Consider the following 24,110-nt stretch of genomic DNA (forward strand, 5'->3'; position numbering starts at 1 on the left):
CTAGTGTCCACGATTATCCAACTCAAACTCATTAGCACTTCATAAAGAATGAATGTAGATATATACGCATTGAAAACACACTAATTGCCTTCATGCACCCGTCTATGGGTTGTCTGAATAGACAGTATTGGAGGGGGGGTTTGCGATAAATAACTTATGAAGACAAGAGTGTCCTGAGAACGCCACATCCATATATTCCAACCTTACTTAAAGTCTGACCATGACGTTGGTTTACGCTCATTGCAACACTTAAACCTGCTAGAAATAATCTTTGTTTCAGAATGAATGGAAAATCACAGTCTGATGGACAAAATCAACATGGTATCCATGCTACTGTAACCAACAGTGTCGCCGGCCACGTGTTCTGTATCATTTAGGTTACCTGACATTGGCAACAATCCACAGTATGGGCAACATGCCAGTAAAATAGCCTCTAGGGTATGACTCTGATCATAAATCAATTATATTCCACAGTGTACTTTGAAGTGGCCGTTCTGCTGTTAATTTATCGCTAAAAAGCTGTTAAACCCGTTACTGAGCTCAATAAAAATAATATGACATATCGCGTTACCCTAGCCCAAGTCTGTCTTATTAGAAAGATGTTTGGGTTTATCACTGTGTTTAGGTAAAGCACTCTGGCCTGTTGACTCCATGTATGTATGTCTGTCTGTCTGTCTGTTTTTATTGTGGTGGGTTTTATTGAGGAGGTAATGGCTACCCTTGCTGCTTCCTGGTCAAGTTCCTTGCTGTAAGAAACTTGGGAAAGTAACTCAACCAGACACAATTCCCAGTGGGCAAATCACTGAGTGAGGCTCCAGGTTGTGGGAATATCAGATTTGACGATGTTTGCTTAGCTTAAAAAAGATTAATGTCAGCAGGGTGGACAGTGATGCAGTGACCCGAATAACCTGTGATGTACATCACTTTTTGGACAGTTCTCTTCCATTACAAGATTATTGCCCTGTGTAATATGTGTGCATCGATACAGGCTGACACGACACATGGGATTCCACCAAAAGCCTTACACGCAGATCATGTGGGCCACCAGACATGAGTTTAATGAACACAATACACGGACTCAGGAGAAGCTACTGTATGAGATTTCAGGAGCACCCTAAAGAAGTAGAGACCAAGATAAGGGTATCTGAGAGATGTCAGTAATATAGAGTCACTCGATGCCATGAAGTGTGCTTAAAATTGGATGGTTGGTGTTTTTGAAAAGGTTAGTCTAATCTCCCAAGCAACCCAACTAGCGATGAATGGGACCTTATTAGATCCCTTCTCCCCGCAACAAATCTCCTAAATGGCACGTAGCTCAGGACACAGGAAAAGCGGCAAATAAATACGGGGGATTCTGCAGAATCTACCATATGTTAAAGATAGTGAGGGTCCCTTGAAGCACTGATACATGTGTGTGGGAACACAGCAGTAAGCGATTAAAAGGGCAGTTAGTCCTGAAAAGGGAAGCAATTAGATAAGCAAGGTTTGCCCCCGCAGCACTGAAATCACCTCTTCTGAGATATGAGCGTTATGAAGATCCAGCTGCGTTTAGGGGTTTTTAAGTGTGTGCATATGTGTACACACCAGCGTTCAAAAGTTTACGGTCACATAGCTGTTTTTTAGGGAAAACAAGGAAATTTCTAGCTGTAACATAATTGCAAAAGGGGTTTCTAATGACCAATTAAACCTAAACCTGGATTAGCGAACACAACCCGCCATTGCAATACTGGAGTGATGGGAGTGATAAAGGACATAAAGTGACCCCAAATTTTTGAACGGTAGTGTATATACATGTTTTGTCCAGGGCAGTGGCAGCCACTTTGCCACAAAACTGGGGCAGACCACCATATTGGGTGACCAGTCTTCCCGGTTTGCCACTCCTCAATGGGCCAGTTACAAGATAGAAGTCTGTCTTAATCCAGCCCATTTACAGTAGACGGTCAGGCCTAGGGACTAGCCCTGGCGTTACAATGTCGGAGAACATTCTTTCGGAGTGTTCGTTTTAGAACAATTTAGCAGGATGCCCAAAGTCGACAATGATAGGGTTAATGGCAATGAAGGCAGCTACACCACAGGATCGAACATTCACATTTTATGACATTTCTCTAAATCCAGTTTCGTATGCCGCCTAGAACAGTCACAGCTGGACTCCCTGCAACTTCAAAGCATACTGACAGTCAGCAGGTGGTGGTGACAATGGGCAGATCCAGAGTCAGAGACACAAACGTAGAGCACCAGAAGGACAGCAGGTTGGGGAGAGGAAGGGCAGTCGGATTGCGGACATAGTTTACTGTTATCAAATAAATGAGATTGTGTACTAGAACAAGCCGGGAGAGATGATGCATCTGGCCAGGCTTTATTAATGCAACATAACTCTCCGCTGTCAGAACTAAATTCACTTGCTGCCGACTTAACCCCATGAGTATTTATTTCTCATGACAGTTGTCTTGTGGCTAATCTCCTAAATAGTTTTAAGAGTCATGGAGGCCATAACCTTAAGTTCGTTAAAAAAAAAACCCTTAATAGGCACATTTCTCTTTAAACGGGGGATATAAACGGAAAATAGAAAGGCAAGTGCACCTGCTGGGAGTCACAACTAAGAAATCAGTGTATTCATTGTTCTTTGTGTCTCGGTTCTTTGCCCGCATTTCACTAATTAAGGTATTTAAGTGTTTCTTTTCTCCGATGTGAATCAATTGGATAGTATGATAATAACCTTTGTTGTGAAGAGTACGTGCCAGAAAGGTTAATATGCAGTGATCTTTCCTTATTTTCCAAAATATCACCCTGTCTTCTTCTCGGTATGGCTATTGACTGTAAACTGGCTAAAAAGCACGTGCCCCCCCCCCCCCCGAGGGTCGCTCAACCTCCCACTCATACTTTATGACAAGGGATTCCTTTCCCTCTCTTGACAAGTCTGTCTGGATCTCTCCATCATGTAAAAGGTCACCTTTAAGGGTATGCCTGAGGCAGAGACATTTGCATTGCAGAGCATGATCAGAAGGTGCTGGAGAACGTACAGGTGTCATCGCCATTAGCTCATCAAGGAAGTAAAACCAATCTTTAGCTTCCACTGGACGGTGCTGCTATCTGTTGGTCATCTCTAGTATTTTCATAGTGGAAATTTACTTCCGTACTAGTAAATCTTATTGTGTAATAGCACACCACTGATAAACATTCATTCTTGTCAAACAGCATTCGCATTCTGTGGGTGTTTTCTGATTAAATATGAAATGCTGAATATCAGGCAAAAGCAAAGACCCAGTAGCAGAACGCCAATGAATTAACCAATAACAAGTGTCTTTTTAGTTTAATTTTACCTCTGTGTCTGTATATAATGTAAAAGTTTGTCCGGCGTACGATAAAAACAAGGACAGAGTGATAGCTTTAGCTACTTTTTGTTATACAATCTGGAGAGTAACATTTCAGATTATGAATTATCCTAATTCTCACACCTATACATACTGTATATTAACCATGTTTTTTTCATTTTCGTTATATTATTAACCAGAGGGGAATACAGCTAATACATATGTATGGGACGCAGCCTGTGGAGGGGCCCTTGGGCCCCCAGTGTCCCACACTTGTGTTCTCTCACAACATCTCTACCTTGAATACCAATGCTTTTCTTTCAGGTGTAGGTACCTTGGTGGCCAGAGGGGGGCGCTATACCTCTTTAACAAGGGGCCCTGGAGTAAGACTGGGTGGGAGTTTTTAACCATGAGGACATTTGAGAGATGAGGTGGTGGGCTTTTTAAACATGGAGGGGCCTAGGAGGATTAACGTGGTGGACCATGATGTGCTGAGGTCCCTCAGATGAGACTGGGCCTGAAAATTTATAATTGTAATGAAAGTTGCCATGTCGTTGCTACATTACTTGTTTAGAATCTCTGCTGTTCATGCCAAAATGATACACCTGGACCAGAGGAGGTCCATTCCTTTCTAACATCGTCAGATAGTATGATGACAATGCAACCTTCACTGTGGGACCAGGAGAAATGGAGGAAATAAGCATGAAATGTTCTAGTTCCTCCTTTGGTTGGCGACGAAGGAGTTATTAGAAATAAATAAGGATCAGCTAAACCTACAAGCTGGTGCCCCGAGCTTTCTTCTATTAAATTCAATCACGTACCGTAAGTAATCAAGAAATATCGGTACATTCCACAACCGCATTCTTACAATGATCTGGTGGCCGTTGTCCTCTCATGGAATGATTTAAGTCCAAAGTGACATGTTTCTTTTAATTCCAATTAAGTAAGCTCTGCTTGGTTATCTCTAAATCCTCCTATAAAATACCAGAAAAAAATAAGTTTAAAAGCAGTGACATACTTTTGTATAGTCCATTGTGAGAAATTGCTGGTTTATTAGTATTGCGCAATGAATATCAAAGTTAAAATCAGTACATGGCTGGATGACGCACATTGTCACCCCATGGTAGGTTTGCCGGAGTTGCCTTCTGAAAAATACGTGTTCCGGGGTTTTGCCGCTTGCCGTGTATCCTTGTGATGTGTGTTTCTAATAACAAAATATGGTCGCCAGCAAGCTTGTCTCGTCATTTGTTGCATTAGTGGAATTGAAATGTCCAACGAGCTGGGAGCCTGAACAAATCACAAACCGGTGAAGGTCAAGTATAATTACTGTATGGTGAAATGCCAGATTTCAGAATTCATACATGAGGAGCATAGTCAAGCCAAAGAAGTGGTCAGTCATATCCACATTTTACAATGTAGCTTAGGTCTCGGTGAAAGTGAACGAAGGAATCAGACAGTCCGGAAAATACATACTAAAGTACCTTAGGGAGAAGCTGCAGCTACAGGGCTTGAAGCAGCCAACCTGTGGCCAACCACCCACCGACACCCACCCGCTCCGCACTGGGGGTACCCGAACATCCAGGATCCAGCTACCTGGACCCCCTCCCTTTTCGGAATGTGGGTAGGTGGTCCCGCTGATGTCGGTGGGTGGTCCTACTGAAAGAGTGATGAATGAGTTAATAATGCAAATCTGTGAAACACAGCAAAAAACAATTAAATCGCCGTGTGATACTAAGTCCCCTGAGTGGTCCCCGTCTGCCACTGTTATGTTATACTTTGAGTCATTAGCCTAATGATTTCCATTGCTGGTTTTAAATAGATACAGAGCTGTGATGTTGCTTGTTTAACTTCGAACAGGGGTTTGGAGCGCCGCGTGATGCAGGCAGTCACCCCGGACGAGAAGTTCAATCTGAAATGTAACAAAATAATTATATGTCTTTGGGATTGCACAATCAGATACGTGCTCTTCAACGAAAGGACAATCACACTTCTTTCCAGAAAGAAGGCAGAGTAACACAAGGAATGTCCTGTCCCCAGCAAGAACCTGTTCCTAAGCTCACACACACACACATATATATATATACATGTTTATATATACACATACATATATATATATAGGCACAAAAGAGTTAAAACGTCACCATCAGGGCCACGTGCCGTGTTCTGTGACAGTTATTTGACAAGAGAGGAAATCGGAGCCTCTCTTATAACAGCAAAATTAATTACACCGTAATACGACCTTTTTGCTGCACTGCTTGCAGAGAAAGCAAAATGCCTGCACTGTACTGTACACAGGGGTGTTAAAAGGCTACATCAACAATAGATGTATATATCAATTGTGACTAATTCTTGCCCCTTCAAGTGGGGTCCTCGGCATTCTCTTGAAGAGCATATAATATGTAAATTAAAGTATTCACCTTAACCCTTCATTATCTGTTGTAGTGTCTAATCGAAAAGGACAAAATAAAGATAATTCACAAATTCACAAGAAAATTCATAGATTCATTCAATTCCATAGTTTTCACCCATTTCTTAACGTGCTCTATTTTTGCTGTATAGTGAATTCTACACCTTTACTGCTCTTACTGTAAGGAACACTTTTCCTTGTTGTCCAAGTTTCATGTCCGTAAGTCTCCCGAATGTGTTACTTTTTGAATGTAAAATTGCAGATTTGCACTTAGTTCTATGATACTAAATATTCCATATGGGCAAGCAACTATAAGAGAGAAAAAAATCTTGGAAATGTCATCAGATATATATGTTAATTCTTCTATCTCTCGAAAAAACATGCATCTTTTCTGCTCACTTAGAAAATGTCAGCTATTAATATCACGTGTTCCAGCAGATCAGAACCTACATAGAGAACATTACACGCAAACTACATGCTTAATGGTATTAAAGTCCCACCATGCTTGTGGAATTACTATTTTCTAGCATACGAATAGGTTAAAAAAACCCAGAATATAATTTGTTTGCTTTTCCCTTAGGCTGTATCTGTATGATGTCATACTATATCCATGATGTCATACGATGATAATAGAAAAGAAGTAACACATTTAAAACCACGTAATTATCTCGCTGTGCGTATTTGCTGACCTATTAGATTTGACATTTTTGTGCAAAGGGGCAGCCGTCATTTTTAATGAAGTTCATTATCTAGAAGCATCCTGCGGTGACAGAGGATGTTTGTCTATAGGTCGATCGATTTATGTGCAGAGGGTTCTAGCGCTCAGTATACTTTAAAAGTGTAAATAGTAATTAAAGCAGGTGTTTTCTCTCTAAAAATAGTCTACAACTCCATATAATAACCAGCCATAAATGCCCTGGACCTTTATCATTGATCCTATGACCACAGGCAGTGGAATTACTACAAGCGGCACACGGACTGCAATTGCAACTGGGCCAAGAGTCCGCGTGGCACAATGCGTTGTCCGTCTTCGTGGGCCAAGCAGCATGCAGTGTGTCTCCATCAGTACAGTTCTCTGTTGGCGTGTTCTTTGTGTTATCACATGTATTCAGGATCATATTCAGATGTCCCTATACTGCACACTTACCAGCGTGGTGATATCTAGATAGTTCCTGATACCCTCTGATCAAGAGGGTATTGATGTGCGTGAATGTGTGTGCATGGTTTAAGGTCTGCTGTTATGTGTTAATATACATAGTTTGTTCATAAAAAAAAAATAATAATAAATTAATATTTATCTGACGGTTAGTGGGATTCCATATTTTGGTGTTAAGAGACGCAAGAATACTTAATATTATTAATAGTATTTAAGGCTGCTTTGAAACAGAAGAAAATAAAACAATGAAAGAATGAAAAGGTTCTTTTGATCTGTCTCTCGGTGTTCCGAACTCTAAAATTAGAACGCAATTCATGGCTACTGTCAAGAAAATGTATTGGTGAAAATAGACCAGAAACACCCCCCCCCCCGTGTGCCATGAAACGCTCACGTGTTGAGTAACAAATGTAAAAATAGAAGACTTAAAAGAAGTACTAAAAGTTCTCAATGTGAACTCAAAGGAACTGCCACCGTCACAGCTTATGGCATAAATCATTTTATTAATCCACCCATAGCGTGTGTTTTTGTTTTTCAATCCATACAATTCTCCTTTAAATATTTGGTTTCAACTCAAGGGAATATTTTATCTTACAGAAGGACAGTACGGACGATATCTTATATGGTATCAAAACTTCTGATTTACAAAGACGATCCTTGGCGATATACTTTCTTTTAGTAAGTTCCTAGGAAACTGCACAAGTTCATAAAAGTGTTTTTTTTTTTTCAAACATATAAATTAATCACCGGTCCAGTTAAGACCAATAGATGGATTTCTTTTCATTATTTTAACCCCTTAATGACAAAGCCTGTACATGTACGGGCTCAAAATGCATTGTTTTCAATGGGTTTAGGGACTGCCCATTGTCCTTAAGGGGTTAAAATTACTATAAGTGGATAATTCCTACTCTTGGATCATAATTATTGTGCAACAATCTCTTTATCTGATTATTTATTAACCTGTTGTTATTCTCATTATTCATATAACTTTGCAAATAGTAACCAAGAAGTGCAGCCCTGCATAGAGTATAACGTATACATGTAGTATCAGCGTACAGTGATTCTCAGACCCTCTAAAATTGTGTTTTTATGCTGCATTTTGTTCGTTTTGCAGCTGACCCTCCCTCGGCATCCACCGTGTCATTGTTGTTAAACATGTTATTGCAATTATGTTACCTAATTCTCGGCAGCATGCCAAGTGCCAGAAGAAATCCCAACCGCACCTCACATCTGCGTCTCAGCCAAAATACTAGTAATTAGAGAAACATAAAAAATATGATGACAAATAAGGGGCATTTGGTCCATCCGGTCTGTCCATTTTTATTTTTTTGTGCCTTTTGTAAAGTTTCAAACCACATGTGATCCTTGGACTTGTCTCAACACTGGTGAATACCTACGCTATGCATGCTTAAATACCCCTACTATATGACCCTGGGCTGCTAATGCTGGGAGGCTATCCCACGTCTCCACCACTAACACGATGAAGAGAATATGCCAACAAGATCTGTCCTTATTCAGTAGGGAATATGACCAACGTATGTAAGACTTATGTGTCTACATAAAACACATGGAACCAAATCCAGACAAAGGAGTGATTTCCTATTTGGAGTGTATTTGGGGGGAAAAGTTTCATTTATACACTTAATTTTATAGAAAATATAGAAAAATAATGACATCTCCAAGGCCAAGTGGATTGAGAGGCTCATCGAAGGGTTGGCCAAACGTAGGTCTAGGTTAACAACAGACACTGCATGAGGATCGTGAGAATTGTAGTGAAGCCACATCTGTAGATGGGCACAACCATTGGCTTTGTACTAAAGTAGCCCCGTGCATTGAAAGTGGGGCAGAATAAAGAGGGCATAATCTCCATAACCCAATGGAAAGGATTTACCATTCAGATCTGGCCAGCAGTCGCACTAAGCTTCTTTTCCTATACAGGTCCGGGGGGTAGAGGGTGGAGAAAGAAGAGATACTATAAACAACTACAGCGCTAAAACGAGAGAGGACGAGAAAGGTGAGAGGAGGAGAGTGAGGCGCGGGGAAGGTATTCAGAAAGCAGGTCAGATCTGTGAGACAGATGGGAGGAGATATAATTTATTGGGCTATGTATATATATATATGTATATTTATGAATAAAGCATTAGAGAAGAACAATCACCACCAGGAACATCCAAAACAGCAGGAACTGAAATTCAGGAGACCGTCTGAGACTTCGGAATCAGATCGTTGGGACGAGCAAGGTAAGGAACCAAGATGATCCACACTATGGGTCGTGCTTATCCCAACCAACGCATTTCTATCAGGGGCTTCAGCAAAAGTTGCTTGCCTTTTGCATACAGCTGTCTGGCTGGGCTTTATTCACTTAATTGTGCAGCTTCAACTGGGAAGAATGGTACTTGAAACACAAAATCTTGAATGTGTAGATCGCATGATAGGGTTTAATAAAAAGTAAATGAGGCTTGATTCATTTGGAGTGTCAGGTATCTGTACACCTAGATGAATGAAGCGTGCTAGTTCGGTGCGTGTGCGAATGCATTTGGAGCATACCCGCGCATGCATGTTACCTAGGAACTGGCTTAAAGGAGCGGTCATATATATTTACCAGATCTGGAATCCTTCCCAAATAAAGTCCTACCCCAAGATCCTTTGGTTGTTCATCTCTGTTTCTGTTCTGTTTGCAGAAAGCTAATTTAACAAAACCTAGTTGCGTGTCGCTCCGAAGCAGATTTGTGTACACGCTCATCCAAACTGCTGGCATTGATTAAGGTGCCGTTCTGCAAAACATTAATTGCACTCTCTAGTATGTTAATCAAATAAACCTTAACAGGTCTTTTTTATTTTATTATTTCTTCTGAAGATTTAATCACGTAGAAACCTGCTTTTGTGTCAAATCCTTGCAAAAAAAGAGGCAAAATTGGATATGATTTAAGAATTATTTCTGTAAAAAGTAGACCTTTAACACTCTCCATGAAAGCAGTGAGAATACACATGGCATATACTGTATATATATATATATATATATATGTATATATATATGTGTATATATATATATTCCAACATTTTGCCTTGTTGTTGTTATTATATCTGTTGGTTTTGGTTGGGAAAGCTCAACCAGACCAGAGTTTTAAATTTAAAACCTAACCTTTGCATGCACCTGACAACCCAAAGTATCTGGAGATAATATTTTAATGATCATTGGACTAAGACCCCTTAATACACTGTGTTGGGATTTAGCATCCAACAATCTACAGAGTACAGAAGAAGAATTACCCGTCGTGAATTTCTACTGTAACATCACAAGGTTGTTTGAATAATGAATGGTAATGAATGATAACAACCCAAGCATGCCTACATTCCTTTACTGTAACTGATACAGCGAGGGAATGGGATAGGCATCTTATGCTATAATTATTCTGCTGTGAAGGTGCTGCTTTGAATACAACAATGTCTATAATTGTATGTATGGAGATTTCTATGGCACTGTTACTGGATCTGGTAGTCATAACCAAAGCGGATGGCATACAAAATCAACTGAATAAGCACCGTCGTCAATGGCAATGTGAGATAACAGGGGAAATTAGTCAACGGGAAATGGAATTCAGCCCAGTTTGACTCTCATTAGCAGAACATAGCGTGCTAATTAAGAATGTTGGAATAAAGATAAATGACTCCATATAAATGATAATTTTCTCAAAAATTGTATAATGTATGCATTCCTAGTTTATCCTATTCTCTTTCAGTTAGCAGTTTATTGGTGCAATAATAAACCTACATTATGCATGGATGTATAAAAATCCAATCTGACATGTACGCAGGTAAAACAGATATAGAGATTTAAAAGTAAAAAAAAATAAATCAAGGAAAAGTCTTTTTTTTTTCTCAAGTATGATATTAATAATTGATAGATACTATAAATCAGAAAGCGGTCTTGCAAGTGCTGTGACGCATGCTATTAGCTTGTTAAAATAGTTTCTTTTATAGAGTTTGCTTTGTGTGTAAATATAAATGCCGATGCATGTAAGGGAGGTGTGACGGAGGACCTAAGCTTCTGATCTATAATCATAATAATGGATGTTATGGATAGAAAAGGCACACTGAGTAGTGAAGTGGCCCATTCTTCAGAACCAACAGGACACCAATGATGAGTTCTTACCCCTCCGTGGGTGAGACGATGTGGTTTTGAGACCAACATTCCCTTGTCCCTCTTTTTTGTCCACACTTTTGCTAGAGGACTATAATGTTTGGTATGTATGAGTGTAACTTACTCTGTTACGTGGCCATGAAGTCACCAAAAGATTCCACCACCTAAAAATTGCCTTTTCTTAGTATTTTTCTAGTAAACATCTGAAAAAGTTCTACGCACATTAGCAAAACCACATTTTGTAAAATATACTATATAATTGCCATCAGGTGCATAATCTGACCTATCCCTCACTACCAAGCAATGTATTTTCTAAACATTCTCGACGTTATCATTCGAAATCCAACTTCACATCTGCAGTGAATTTTAATGACACAAAGTAATATTGTTCCCTTTTTGGAGACATCACGATGGACCTGGCTCAAGGTCACAGGATAAGATTTTGATAAGCTGAGTGCCAAATACATAAAAAATTAGAAATGATCAGGTGTAAGAAAGATGTTCTTGGAATTCTGAATAATAAGAAAGGTACGTGAGGAACACGGCCTATAAATAGCTGAACTCAATAATTACCATCGTCATTTTGGTTACATTACTGTAGGAGATGCCTCGTTCCTGGGTAATTATACATGTGGGGTATATGTTGCCTCTCCCTGAAAGGTATGTGCAAAATGAAATAGACATGAGATAATTCCTTTCCAACTAGGTGTTATTTTGATTTAGTGTGACGTGCGTAAATACAGACTATTTGAGCTCCGGAGGCCATTAGCTGGCCAGGTATCCTTGACGCTGCAGTTCCACAACAGCTGCAGGTCAGTACCGGCCCTAGGGATTTAGTGCCCTTGGTATACTATGTTTCCTGAGCTCCCCTCCAGCATGCGCTGACTTACTAATATAGGAGAGAACATAGCTGATACCTTGACCTTTGGAGTCACCTGCTCTCTACTCCTGCTCAAGAGATACAGAAGGAACATCTTATAAAGCCTCCTGAGGTTCGCATACCTATATGAAAAGTGATAAACATCTCAACCTCTTGTTTAATTGTTTAACATTTTACTCTTCTTTTACAGATGTCTCTAACGCTGACCACCGTTAATAGCTCCAACTGCACCGTTAACAACTGCAACAACACAATCGTGGATGAAAGGGATCCCTATGTGGCACGATGGAACATTGCTATCCTCGCCGTCATATTTTCCTTCGCTACCTTTAGCAATTGCTTAGTTCTGTTCACCCTCTTGAGACGGAGGAAGCACAATGCCCTCATGCACACTTTCATGATCCATCTCTGCCTGGCGGACTTGGTGGTCTCGTTCTTTCAGGTTCTTCCACAACTCATCTGGGACATAATTGATCGTTTTCAAGGACCAGATATAGTCTGCAAAGGTGTTAGATACCTACAGGTTGTGGGAATGTTTGCTTCATCATACATGATCGTAGCCATGACTTTTGACCGACACCAGGCAATATGTCGACCAATGATGACTTTTAAGAAAGGGTCAGCACGCTGGAATGTCCCTGTCTGTTTGGCATGGCTGGCCTCAGGTTTACTTAGCATTCCCCAAATCTTCATCTTCTACAGGAAAGAAGTCCTTCCAGGAGTTTATGACTGTTGGGCTGACTTTGCAGAAAACTGGGGTGCTAAAGCCTACGTTACTTGGATAACTGTGATGGTTTTCATCTTGCCAGCTTTGTTCATTGCTACATGCCAGGTGCTGATCTTTCGGGAGATTCACCATAGCCTCTACTTGGGGACCGAAAGGTCACCAGGATCAAGAAGAAAGCGGAAACTGGTCGGAGGGAAGAATGGTGTGCAGCCGGTCTCCGATTCTGGGGTGACTACCGCCATGTCCAAAACTGTCCGGATGACTCTCGTCATAGTGCTAATATACGTAGTGTGCTGGGCTCCATTTTTTATTGCTCAGCTATGGAATGTTTGGAATCCAAAATCAGCTGCTGACAGTGAGTTGACAAAATATTTCAATGCATCTTTAAGCATGTAAACATTGTTTTATAGACCGGTAATATCCGTCCACTAGAGGCAGCCAGTCTGGAACGAAACAAAATCAATTAGAACTCAAACACATCCAGAGCTAGAGAAAAGGGGATTTCAACTTATAAGACCTTAAAAGCGAGCCAAGACTGAACTTCGGGCATGAGTGGCAAATAACCCAGTAGGCTAGTGCCCTATAGTCCCTAACACCTGTGATTTATTAGCAGCTGGCCTTAAAGAGCCAGGGTCCAGTATGGAACTGCTTAGAACCGGGTGCAATATGAGGACATGTGAGCTTTTAGAGCAGAATGAAGCCGTACCCGGAGCCTTCAAGGGCTACTTGCACAAGGGCCTCGACTTTCATAATAATGGTTCACATCCTCAGTTCTAAAACGTCCCTGGGCCTTTATTCATATGTTTCTTTGGCCATAGCAGAACATGTGATGGGATTATTTTGTAGAAACTGTGGCTCTGGAGTGCTACTTAGCATTGCATATATACACCAGTGATGCTGTTAAAGGATCTGACCATCTTAGATTCAACATTCCAGGTCTCACTATATATATATTGAGTTCCGTAGGTATATGACAGACGTTATATACTATTACGAATGTACACAAAAGAACGATTGACAATGACTTGCACACCCCTGACCTAATTTGACTTTAATGGAAAATTACAAAACGTATGATGGAGAAAAACAGGATGAGATGCGAGAAAAGATAGCAAAGCACCAAAGAAACGGAAAATGAGAGCATGCGAAAGCAACAATTGAAAAAGAAATCAGATAATACGAAAGGAATGTAGTAAGGACGTAAAAACATTATTGTGGGGGTCATACATAGAATGTGAATAACGATAAGAAAAACTGACAAATCTACCTACTGTAAGATCTCAAACATTGACCTTGGCCTTGTGTTACGCCTAACCCATGCATGCTTAAATTCCATCGCTGTATTCATCTCTACTACCTTTTCTGGAAGGCTGCTCTGCGTATCTACCACGCTTTTAGGCTTTTGGCTGCACTAGCTTGCTTTTGAATGTTTGACATTTGGGAGCACAGGAATGAAAAACTAAACTCCTTTACTTGCTTAAAAAACGTTTATCTATAAAAAAAAAATGAACGCAGACATGTGTAATAATTTAGTTCCTAGAGATGGGAACAACGGCAATATGATCAAAATGAACATCATCAAAGTAATGGCTTTACCCAAGGTGGCCAAAATGATGACCTTTTTTCTGTATACTTTTGCAGACCACGAGATTTCGTAACCACAAATTTGTGCGAATCCTACTAGCCATTGCGTTTATAGTAGAAAAATGTTTATTTTATAAAAATAAGCTATTTATAACAATAACAATAATGGTTATTTACATAAACTCCTTTCTGGTAGTTTCTAAACATTTCTGGGAGTTTTATCAATGCAGAATCTGCGCTCTTATGAAACGGAGACCGAAAAGGGACTGTCCTCAAAAGGTGGACACCTGCGATGTATCATATAATATTACACGGTCTAAAGAGAGAGAGATCAGAGAATCAGACAGGATACTGCGGAGTAGCGGCGACAATGGAAAGAGAAGCAGTGGGAAGCGCTCTAAACAAGCTTTAACTTGCGAGATAACCCTTTGTCCTTTGGCACGATCTGTGCGTTTCCCAAAGCTCTCTGTCCCTGAGCTTTCTAAAGAGTAAACATTCATCGGAGCTGGGACAAGCAGACTCCTAGCCAGTGGGCATTAAACCCCATGGAAACACGGTATAAGGGAAATATGCGGTAGTTAGAGGATGCACGCAGCTATGGAAATGTAAATAGCACCCCTATGATCTGACTCCAAAATATTAACTCTTTTGTCACTCATCACAAGGCTAAGGACCAAGTATGGTTTGAGGTTCTACAGCAGGTAAAAGGTAGAGCGTCAATCGCCTCCTTGCCTGCTGTCAAATTCTAAATGATTATAATGTTGGGACTCATGGGAACCACATGGAACTGTTATACTTTGTATCAACTGTACATATGTTTCTGCATCTGTAATGTAGTGAAGGATAAGAGTACTGTATACGAGTTATAGGTAGCCACCCCTTGTTTAAACAGCACGGCAGAGCTCTGGGGACGCGCAAACCCCATAGTCAAACGCAGGAAAGGTAGCCTGAGTGGCCGGGTTCAAAGTGCAGCAGGTGGCTGTGTGTATTGTGTAGTACATTAAGCACCCCCCCCACATGCAAAGCCATAACCACACCTGAGAAATGTGACAATATGATACCGGGGGGGTCTTCTTTAATCTCAGGGTGTAATGACAGAAACTCTGTTTAAAACTGACCCCTTCTTTGAGAAGTGATAGTGCTCGGATGGGATGTTTCACTGCATACTGAAGGGTTAATTCACTAAATCGGGAGTTGGCAGGAGAGTTTGCAGGATTTGTGGTTTCGACTCCCTAAATTCACTATGCATTATGAAGGGCCATCCCTGGCTCCTGTCTCTGCAGAGCTGACCCTGCATAATGCGATTTTAAAATGCCCATATGGCATATCTGGGAATGGCCGGTGGTCTGGTGGCTTATACTTTGTAACTTGTGGCCGCCTTAAGGTGCCAGGGCTAATTAATCATGATTTATTTTCCTACACAATAGCCACCATCAGCGAGTGTGTTACGCGACAGAGGTTTTATTCCAGTATCCACAAATTCCTTCCGTTATCCTCTCAAATACACTTTAGGGAGGGTAAAATTTCACACCCTGTTTTCATGCAAATGCCCCAGGAGCCTCAAAACCCTAATAAACACGGTCAGCCTTTTCCAAACACTCGGCAGGTGTCCCTATTGGAGTTGGCTCTTCACTTAGTTTTTGTTTTTCAAACATGGTGCATTCTTAAAAGATTCCCAATATATTAATATACCCCTGGAGCAAAATTCTGTTCTCGCACATTCTAAGGCGCAAAAGAAATATATTTTTCTTTGGGTGGTGTTGGTTTGCATTAATTCCCTGTGAGAATTAAAATTAATATTGTGATTTGAAGGCATTATGTAACAAGAATAGTCTGGCCCGCTATGATCATGTATTCTGTTTGGAGAGGAGATAACTACGTTCCTCTGACTAGGGAGACTGTGAGAAGATTTAGTAAGTAGTTTAATATCATAGAATGCTGTCAAGTTTATGGGATGTAACAGAGAGAAAACAGGAGCGAGATATAAGATTTAGAGACACAAACAGATCAATCAGAATTCTGACATGGAGATGGAGCGTGAGATCTGGCATAGACCAGACCTTGTGATTGATACAATCTCCAATTCTTAGTTTTTAGGCCAAGTTTGAACATTCTGCAACCAAAGAATGATTTAGGCTACTAAGGCAAAGCAAATCCAGGAACAAAATGGAAAATCCCATTCATATTCTCTGGTTTTCAATGGAACCCCAAACTCAGTTAATCAGAATACCCTCTGAAGTCTTAACACTAAACGTAATGAGTGCATTAGATGAGTTCAAGGCTGTTGTGGCCGAATGAGTATGAGTACATCATCCATAATCTCCACTTCACACATAATTTTCCCATATGACTGACCAGCTCAGGTATCGAAACCCCCCCCCTCCGCAATTCTGGATGGCCAATGTGGCCAGTTCGCAAAACTCAAGGTTGGTTAATTACTAACCCAATGATGAACTACATATAAATTACGAAAAGTTCTGATAATGATTATGCTACATCGGAAAAGGAGATAAGACTTTTTATTTTATTTGAGAAAACCCCAATAGCTCTGTGTCTCTCTCAAGTCACGTCTTGCCACCCAGTTGATAATGTTAAGTTCCTTGCTATCCTTTCTATAAGGCAAACATGTAAATTCAAATTATTATTATTACATTTAATGACAGCTTTTGTAATAAAACGCACGTGTTTGTGTGTATTAGAAATATATGAATTTGCACATATAGCAGCATATGGCACCCACACATTGTGTATAATTGCGTAACACCTTATTTTTTCTCTCCTTGTAGATGCTGCCATTAGCATCCTGATGATTGTGGCCAGTTTAAACAGTTGCACCAATCCCTGGATCTACACAATCTTCAGCAGCAGTGTCTCTAAAGATGTCCAGGCCATCCTGTGCTGTGGATGCAGAAAGAAAAGACGCAAGAATTCTCTGCCTGAGGACTCCTGCTTTACCGGTTCCACCTCTCTGCCAAAGGAATCGCTTTACTAATTAGTGGGATGGAGAAACACAACAGAACCAAGACGCCTGCGCAAGGCCAACACCTAATTACTCTGTAACACAATGACCCAGTGGAAAAACAGATACAAGTTGTATGGTGTAAATGCTCAACTTTTTATAATTACCAAAGACACGGATCATTAAGATGATAAATAGAACATCCACAATGGATGAGCATCTAAACTCTTTGGAACCACTGGAAGACCAATCAATAGTACTTTGCATTGAAACATCCAGTGGGTGCAACCAGCATATTGGACAAGGTTTTTGGGTAAAATTATGTCTAAATGAGAATGTAAGTTTTGTTAGCAAGCCATAGATGGAATTGTATTAAGGTCTTTGGCTGGATACGCATGGAATATGGAAAAAATAAAGACCCAAATGAAGCTGACATTAATGAAACTAAACACAGAGGATGCTTTGAAAAAAAAAAGAATTATTTTCTACCACATTGCATGAAGGTAGAAAATTCTACCTTCAGGGCAGGAATTCCTCGACAAGAAAATCAATGATGATTCTCACAGGGTCAGATTTGTACCCCATGGACCTCTAGATACAAACTGACTCACCCCGATGCGCTACAATAAATTTAAATTTTAAGCTATGACTTTTCAGGCGGGAGATTCACGGAAACTGTGAAGAGAAAAATGGGCAGGATGTGGCAGAAATCTGTCCATGGATACTCAGAAATGGCTGTCCCAAACCTTTACGACCGATACCCCTTGCCTCATTAATAACTTTGTAATGGACTACAGATGGGCCAGGGAAAGAACATCTGTCTTTGACAATAATAAGACTCAATAATTCATATATATATAACTTGGAATGTAAGAGTCTTCCTTCCCCAGAGTCCACCATTCTCTTCCCATGTGAGGGCTGGCCAAGGACATCAAAGGATAAAGCTAACAGCACATGGACATGATTTGGGTCAACCTACCATTAAGCACATTTAAAAGTTGGGTTGGGATGCATACAGGGGGCCCAAGCTGTTACACCAGGATCCTCTGGGGCAAAGCCAGAGAGTTCTCGGGTACATTCATATATTACCCTGAGGTTTCTTAACGACTGAGCTACTTTACTTATGATGTACAAATTGCAATATGTATAAACATTTCCTAATATATATGAACATATTTGTAAAATATAAGATGAATTTATATTTGGTTTGGGGGTCATTTGCTCTTTCCACAAGTGAATGAATAATATACTTACAGACCGTAGAGGGGATATCTTTTATAAACAGCTCACTGTCTTTTCCTAGCCTCTGTTCTATCACAGTTTGTTTGTTAATTCATGTTATAGATGTGTTCATTCACTCACCCAAATAACAGAATAAAGAACTACGATCAGCTAATGTTCTGTTTAATGAATACCCATGATTTGCAGAGGGTATTGGGAAATAAAATGTTTAAGTTGTATCTTTGGAAACATGCAAAACTTGCCAGTGACTTCAACTTCAGGATCCTTGAAGACACAGATAAGTACAAAAGTACAGCCTAGTTTGATGTCAGTGCTCGGCCTTACATGACCCACTTGTGCATGTGCCAGATGCACATGACTCACTACTATGATCTCAAACATCGCACACTTAGATCTAGTAAATGCATTGTGCCAGGTTTCCCATGCCCGCCTTCACATCGCTGATTTCCTTAAAGCCTGCCGATTCAAACCATTGTTCCCTTCTCAACATTTTCCGGTGCTAAGACGTCCAGCATGTAAACGGTGAATCATTTTAAAATATACATGGTGAAGTGCTGCACCGTGCAACCGCTGCTCCTGCGTGCAACCGCTGCTCCTGCGTGCAACCGCTGCTCCTGCGTGCGTCACTCCACTGTTTCGGTGCTGTGTACCTCTACAGTGCCCACTCAAATGGTACTCAAATCCATCTGGCCCTCTTTCTTCCACTTAATGTACCATTTTGTAGGACCTCAGAATGTTTGCTGGTTATGTGTCTATATCTCAGTGTTCCACAGCCCCCGAAAAATAGCATTTAAGTACTAAAAATTTATTTATAAATGTAATTGTGCATTTGAAATGCATTCTCCATCTAAATTCCTAACCCAGTTGCAGAAGCGGCTATCGATAGGATACAAGGAAGGACACATAAAAAGTCTATGTGAAGCCATGTCTTTAGCCATGTCTCTATTCATACCCTATTAAACCAAAATGCCCCTCCTTGATCATTTGGGAGGTATAGTCCTTAACTGCTTAGAGGGGACACTGGTCAAAATGTGTATTTTTAGACAGTAATATATAAAGTTCTTCCTTTGGCCAATTATATGGTCATTGGGATACCTTGGTGGGCCATTGGATAGTTTTGCTTGGCAGCAGCACCATTAATTATTTATTAATAATAGGCCTACGTCATCTGGAGATCATTGCTTATTAGATTAGGAAGCGAGAAATTGACATGATAGAATCTATTAGCCTGCATGTATTTCTCTAGCTGGAATGTGGATCAAAAACATTATATGTGAATAATTACGACAAACTGGCAAATTAAGTTGGAGGCCAAATAGAGAATAATGCTGATGATGTGAAATGCTAGGAAGGCTGAAAGCGCAAGCGCCAGGACACAAAAAAGCAGCATTGCTTATATCCATCAGGTACTAATGCTTCAGATGAAATGATCCATCCAAAAACAAACTTGTGTATGATCATTAGACTTTGTTATGTTTTACAGCACCTTACACTTGCCTTATGTACCCTAAATCTTTCAATAAAGCACTTTACACCCCAAAAAAATGTGTCTCCCGTATCACAATTTTTTTTTTAAATTATTGGAGGTTCTTTGCTCCAATAAAGATTGTCACGTAAACCCTGTTATTATGAATCTGAAGGATATATGAAGGATAATTAATATAATTTTGGTTGAAAGAATTCATTTTTGGGGTTTTCAGGTATATTAGTTTTAATCTTGTTCATACAATGATTCTGTAATTTGGTATAATCCTCTCTCTCCCTATATATATTTTGCACGTAACTTTCTCCTTGATATCCTGTCCCGTGTCCTCATCTGACCCAGAATCAACCAACCAATCAGAAGAGGAGTACTGGAATCGGATACGGTTATCAGAGGGAATCCGGAGACAAAAAATTTAAGAGAGCTGCTCTAACTAGAAACCAGATTAAATGATTTTGAAAAAAATATCTATATTTAGTTAAATTGTACTCATTAATACTGAGCAATGGAATGTACCGGAGGGTCTGAGAAATAACAGATCCACAGCTGCTTGATCTACAAAATTGTTGTTTTAGTTTAAATGCATATAGCAGTCCATGTTGGAAAGACCCCAATGCATTTTACTTGCATGTAAATCAGTGCATGGCGTTCTTTTGTTATTGGCGGTAGATAATTAGACCTCTCTATCAGCAAATTTGTGATTGGCTGGCATTTCAGTCCATTCACTCCAATAGGAGTTCTACCGAGCGTGCCTAAGTATAGTTCCTACTTTCAGTAAAGGCAACTTGGGGGAGGAGGGCAAATAGACTAATGACTGTATGAACCAATGGACTCCAGAATGCAATTTATATGGACATTGTGCAGGAATGGCAATTTCCCAATATAAAGCTTGAACATTATTATTAGCGCCATCAAATTCCATAGCGCTGTACAATGGGTGGACAGGAGACAACAAGTAGTATGTAACATAACAATTTGACTAACAGAGACAACAGGTGAGGAGGGCCCTGCTCAAACCAGCTTACAGTCATTATCGATAGCCCCTGAATCATTCATAAAAACCTGAGCTTCACTAAGAGTATCTGCCCAGTTCCTGCTATAAAGCTTGACACGGGTTGCAGACAAGCTAGCAATTACCAGTAAAAAAAATAATAGTATAAAACCTGGGATTAAAGGCAGATGTGCACCCCTATAAAAAGAACTTGGTCAGAAATAGTTTCACCAATCTTCATATAAATGTAGAGACTTGTTGTATGAAGCAGCCAAACGTATTGAAGGTATTGACCTTGCGTTGAACTGCCAGTATTATGTGGGGGCACGCTTGAGACGTGATATCTCGCACTGATCACTTTCTACCCTTAATCCCCGTTTGTCTTGTTTTCTCTTTGCTAACCTGGAGGGCTGAATCAACTAACAATATGCACTTAACCCAATAGATAAAATCAACATAAACTGTAAGAAAGGGGATTAAAAATATGTTAGGAGAATATTTTATGTGAGTCAAAATTAGAAATGCCATCTCATCACATTAACTGCACGTTGGCCAACCCAGGTGCTTTCTGCAAGAAGGGCCGACTCGACCCTGCTTTATGTAAAGTCAAGTTTATCTCACAGCAAATAACTACAATTGAGTGATTTAATGCCCACAGGGATAACTGTGTAGGACCCTGCGATGCATAGGGGATCCAAGGAGTCTCGAGTCAAGCAAGCTTTCTAGTAAAGATTTGAGTGCATGCCTTTCCCACCAATAACTCATGGATACCCCTGTGGTCAAGTAGGCCCTTTGATCTTGGGCAAATAGCATCTGCATTTATTACCAGACATTTTGGACAATGCTATGCTTCCAACTTTGTGGGAACAGTTTGGTGAAGACTCTTTACAATTCCAGCATGACCCATAAAGATATGTTTGGATGATTTTGGTGAGGAAAAATTTGACCGGCCGTACAGACCCGTACTCAACCCCATCAAACACCTTTGGGATGAACTGGAATGGAGATCACGAGCCGGGCGTCTCGTCCAACATCAATGTCTGACCTCAAACACGGTCTACTGGATGAATGAGGAAAGATTCCCACAGAAAGTCTCCAGAAGCCTTCCCAGAAGAGTTGAAGCCGTTATAGCTGCAAAGAGGGGACAACTACATATTAATGCCTATGTATTTAGAATGCAATGTCATCAACATCCCTATTGGTGTAATGGTCTAGTGTCCCAATACTTTTGTCCATATAGTGTATATATACACCTAGCTACAAAATCACAATTCACAGCACAGCGTGGATTTTTAGCCATATTCTACAAACTGGAGGACTTTCTATGGAGGTCACTCTACTATCCGTGCATCTGGGTTGAGTGGAATGTATCACTGGACATTTATCATGACTGAGAAGGGGTAGCTCTTGGTTTGGTGGACAGACCAGTACTGAGAATTTCCACGTGCTTTATGACCTGTTGATAGGTTTATTATGCAGTTATGTAAGGTTAAAGTCAATACCAGCGCATGTTTGGAAGTTACAAAAAAGTTATTTTATTCCCTATACATTTATATTTTTTTAAGATTTCCTGTTTACCCATCATAAGCCCTTCACTGATAACTAGCCTGGGACATATTTGACATTGTGACCCAAAATATAATAAACTAAATTACAGAAAAGTCTATGAAGTAATGTGTTTTTGTAATTTAAAAAGGCATCTCCAGTGGCTTATATCATTTAAAATTGTTTTGTTTAACCATTTAGGTGTCATGCTAGACCTCCCAAAACATGATCTTTTTCTTTGTGAAAATAAGTATTTATAAAACATTTCCACATCCACTAGTATATGAAATGATAAGCTGTCACTAAATGTGATCCCAAATTAAACACACTTCATAACACAGTTCTCATAATACTACAATTTAATTATAATCATTGATAATGTAAAAAAGCTCACCAACCTGTGACAATATGCCTTTTTTGTATACCTTTCTGAATGATAAATACTGTCTGGGAAATTATCCCTTCTACTAAATGATTTTCAGAAAAAAATAACTTAAATATACAAATCACATTTCGGGAAAGTTTGGGAACACAACTGAAAAGATAGAGAGCTAAATTCTTCCGCTAAAATTCTGCGCTAAAATTTTCCAGTGATCCTACTTTACATTCAAGTTTCTCTTCATGGAATTCTTTCATATTGTTCACGCCATACACTCAACACAATCAGACTAACATACATGCATACATGCTAACACAACCAGACACTCACAATAGCACATATGCTCCACTCACACACACTAACATACCCAGACACACACTAACATACCCAGAAGGACATACACACATTAACATACCCATACACACATGCTAACATAACCAGACACACGCAAAGAAAACCAGACACGCATACCCACACACACATACTAACAGACACACACTAACATAGACAGTTGCCCCCCCCCTCCAGATCCGCCCATGCAAGCAGCAAGAGTTGTGTCCAGCCGGCAAAGAGGCAAACGTGTGATGCATTTGTAGGGTGGACCACATGAAAATGTTAAGGGGACAGCTATCATGTGCCTTAAATTGCATATGGCAGCGTGAATTTCCCTTGAATTTATATATTTTATCTTCATTATCTGTTGGAAAAAATACAAAAAGTTAGCTTGGAGGAAAACCAAGGGCATGGACAGAACCCTGAATGCATTAATTTGAATTTGTTCCATGCCAGATATCTATTTGTATTCTTTATATTTCTAAACATATAAGGCGATATCTCTACTTCCCCAATGTCGAAATTCCAGTTTAACCCCCCAAACTCCCAATAGCTCTACCTGAATGGTAAAATGTGACTCCCTTCCAAGCATCATTCATGTGTGCCAGACATTGTCTTACTGCGGAAAAATACATTCTCTTAGTTCCTAGTTCTCGGTTCCCAGCTTGATTGATGTTTTGTTGTTGAAAAGTTGGAATAGTTTGGAATGAGTTTCCCTAGTTCACATACGATAGGCGAACAACCAATCAGGCCATTAAAAGCGGTGTCATTTTTCCATATTATATCCGATTCTTTTTCTTAGAACCATATAAAACCAAGCGATCTATGGTAACCTACCACTTAAATACTAAATACAAATCACCTCTTATTATTTTCAGTTGGGTTTTTGCCATAGCTGCCATCTTGCTGCTGGATCATATGATTTTTATTGGTTTCTCGACATATTTTTAATAATAATTTTACAGGAAAACAATA

The 24,110-nt window shown here is 40.0% G+C and overlaps 1 protein-coding gene across 1 annotated transcript in view; it reads left to right on the forward strand.

Moving 5' to 3' along the window:
- Positions 1-17,195, forward strand: part of LOC149284883 (vasopressin V2 receptor-like) — a 41,384-nt gene extending 24,189 nt beyond the window's left edge. The window contains exons 2-3 of the mRNA XM_089496038.1: positions 12,083-12,974; positions 16,990-17,195. Of these exons, the coding sequence (XP_089352164.1) occupies positions 12,083-12,974; positions 16,990-17,195 (1,098 nt within the window). The remainder of the gene's footprint in view (positions 1-12,082; positions 12,975-16,989) is intronic.
- Positions 17,196-24,110: the final 6,915 nt, after the last annotated feature.

This window comes from Sceloporus occidentalis, unplaced genomic scaffold, assembly GCF_023333645.1.
Source record: "Sceloporus occidentalis isolate IW3139 unplaced genomic scaffold, rSceOcc1.0.p SCAF_87, whole genome shotgun sequence".
Lineage (NCBI taxonomy): Eukaryota > Metazoa > Chordata > Lepidosauria > Squamata > Phrynosomatidae > Sceloporus > Sceloporus occidentalis.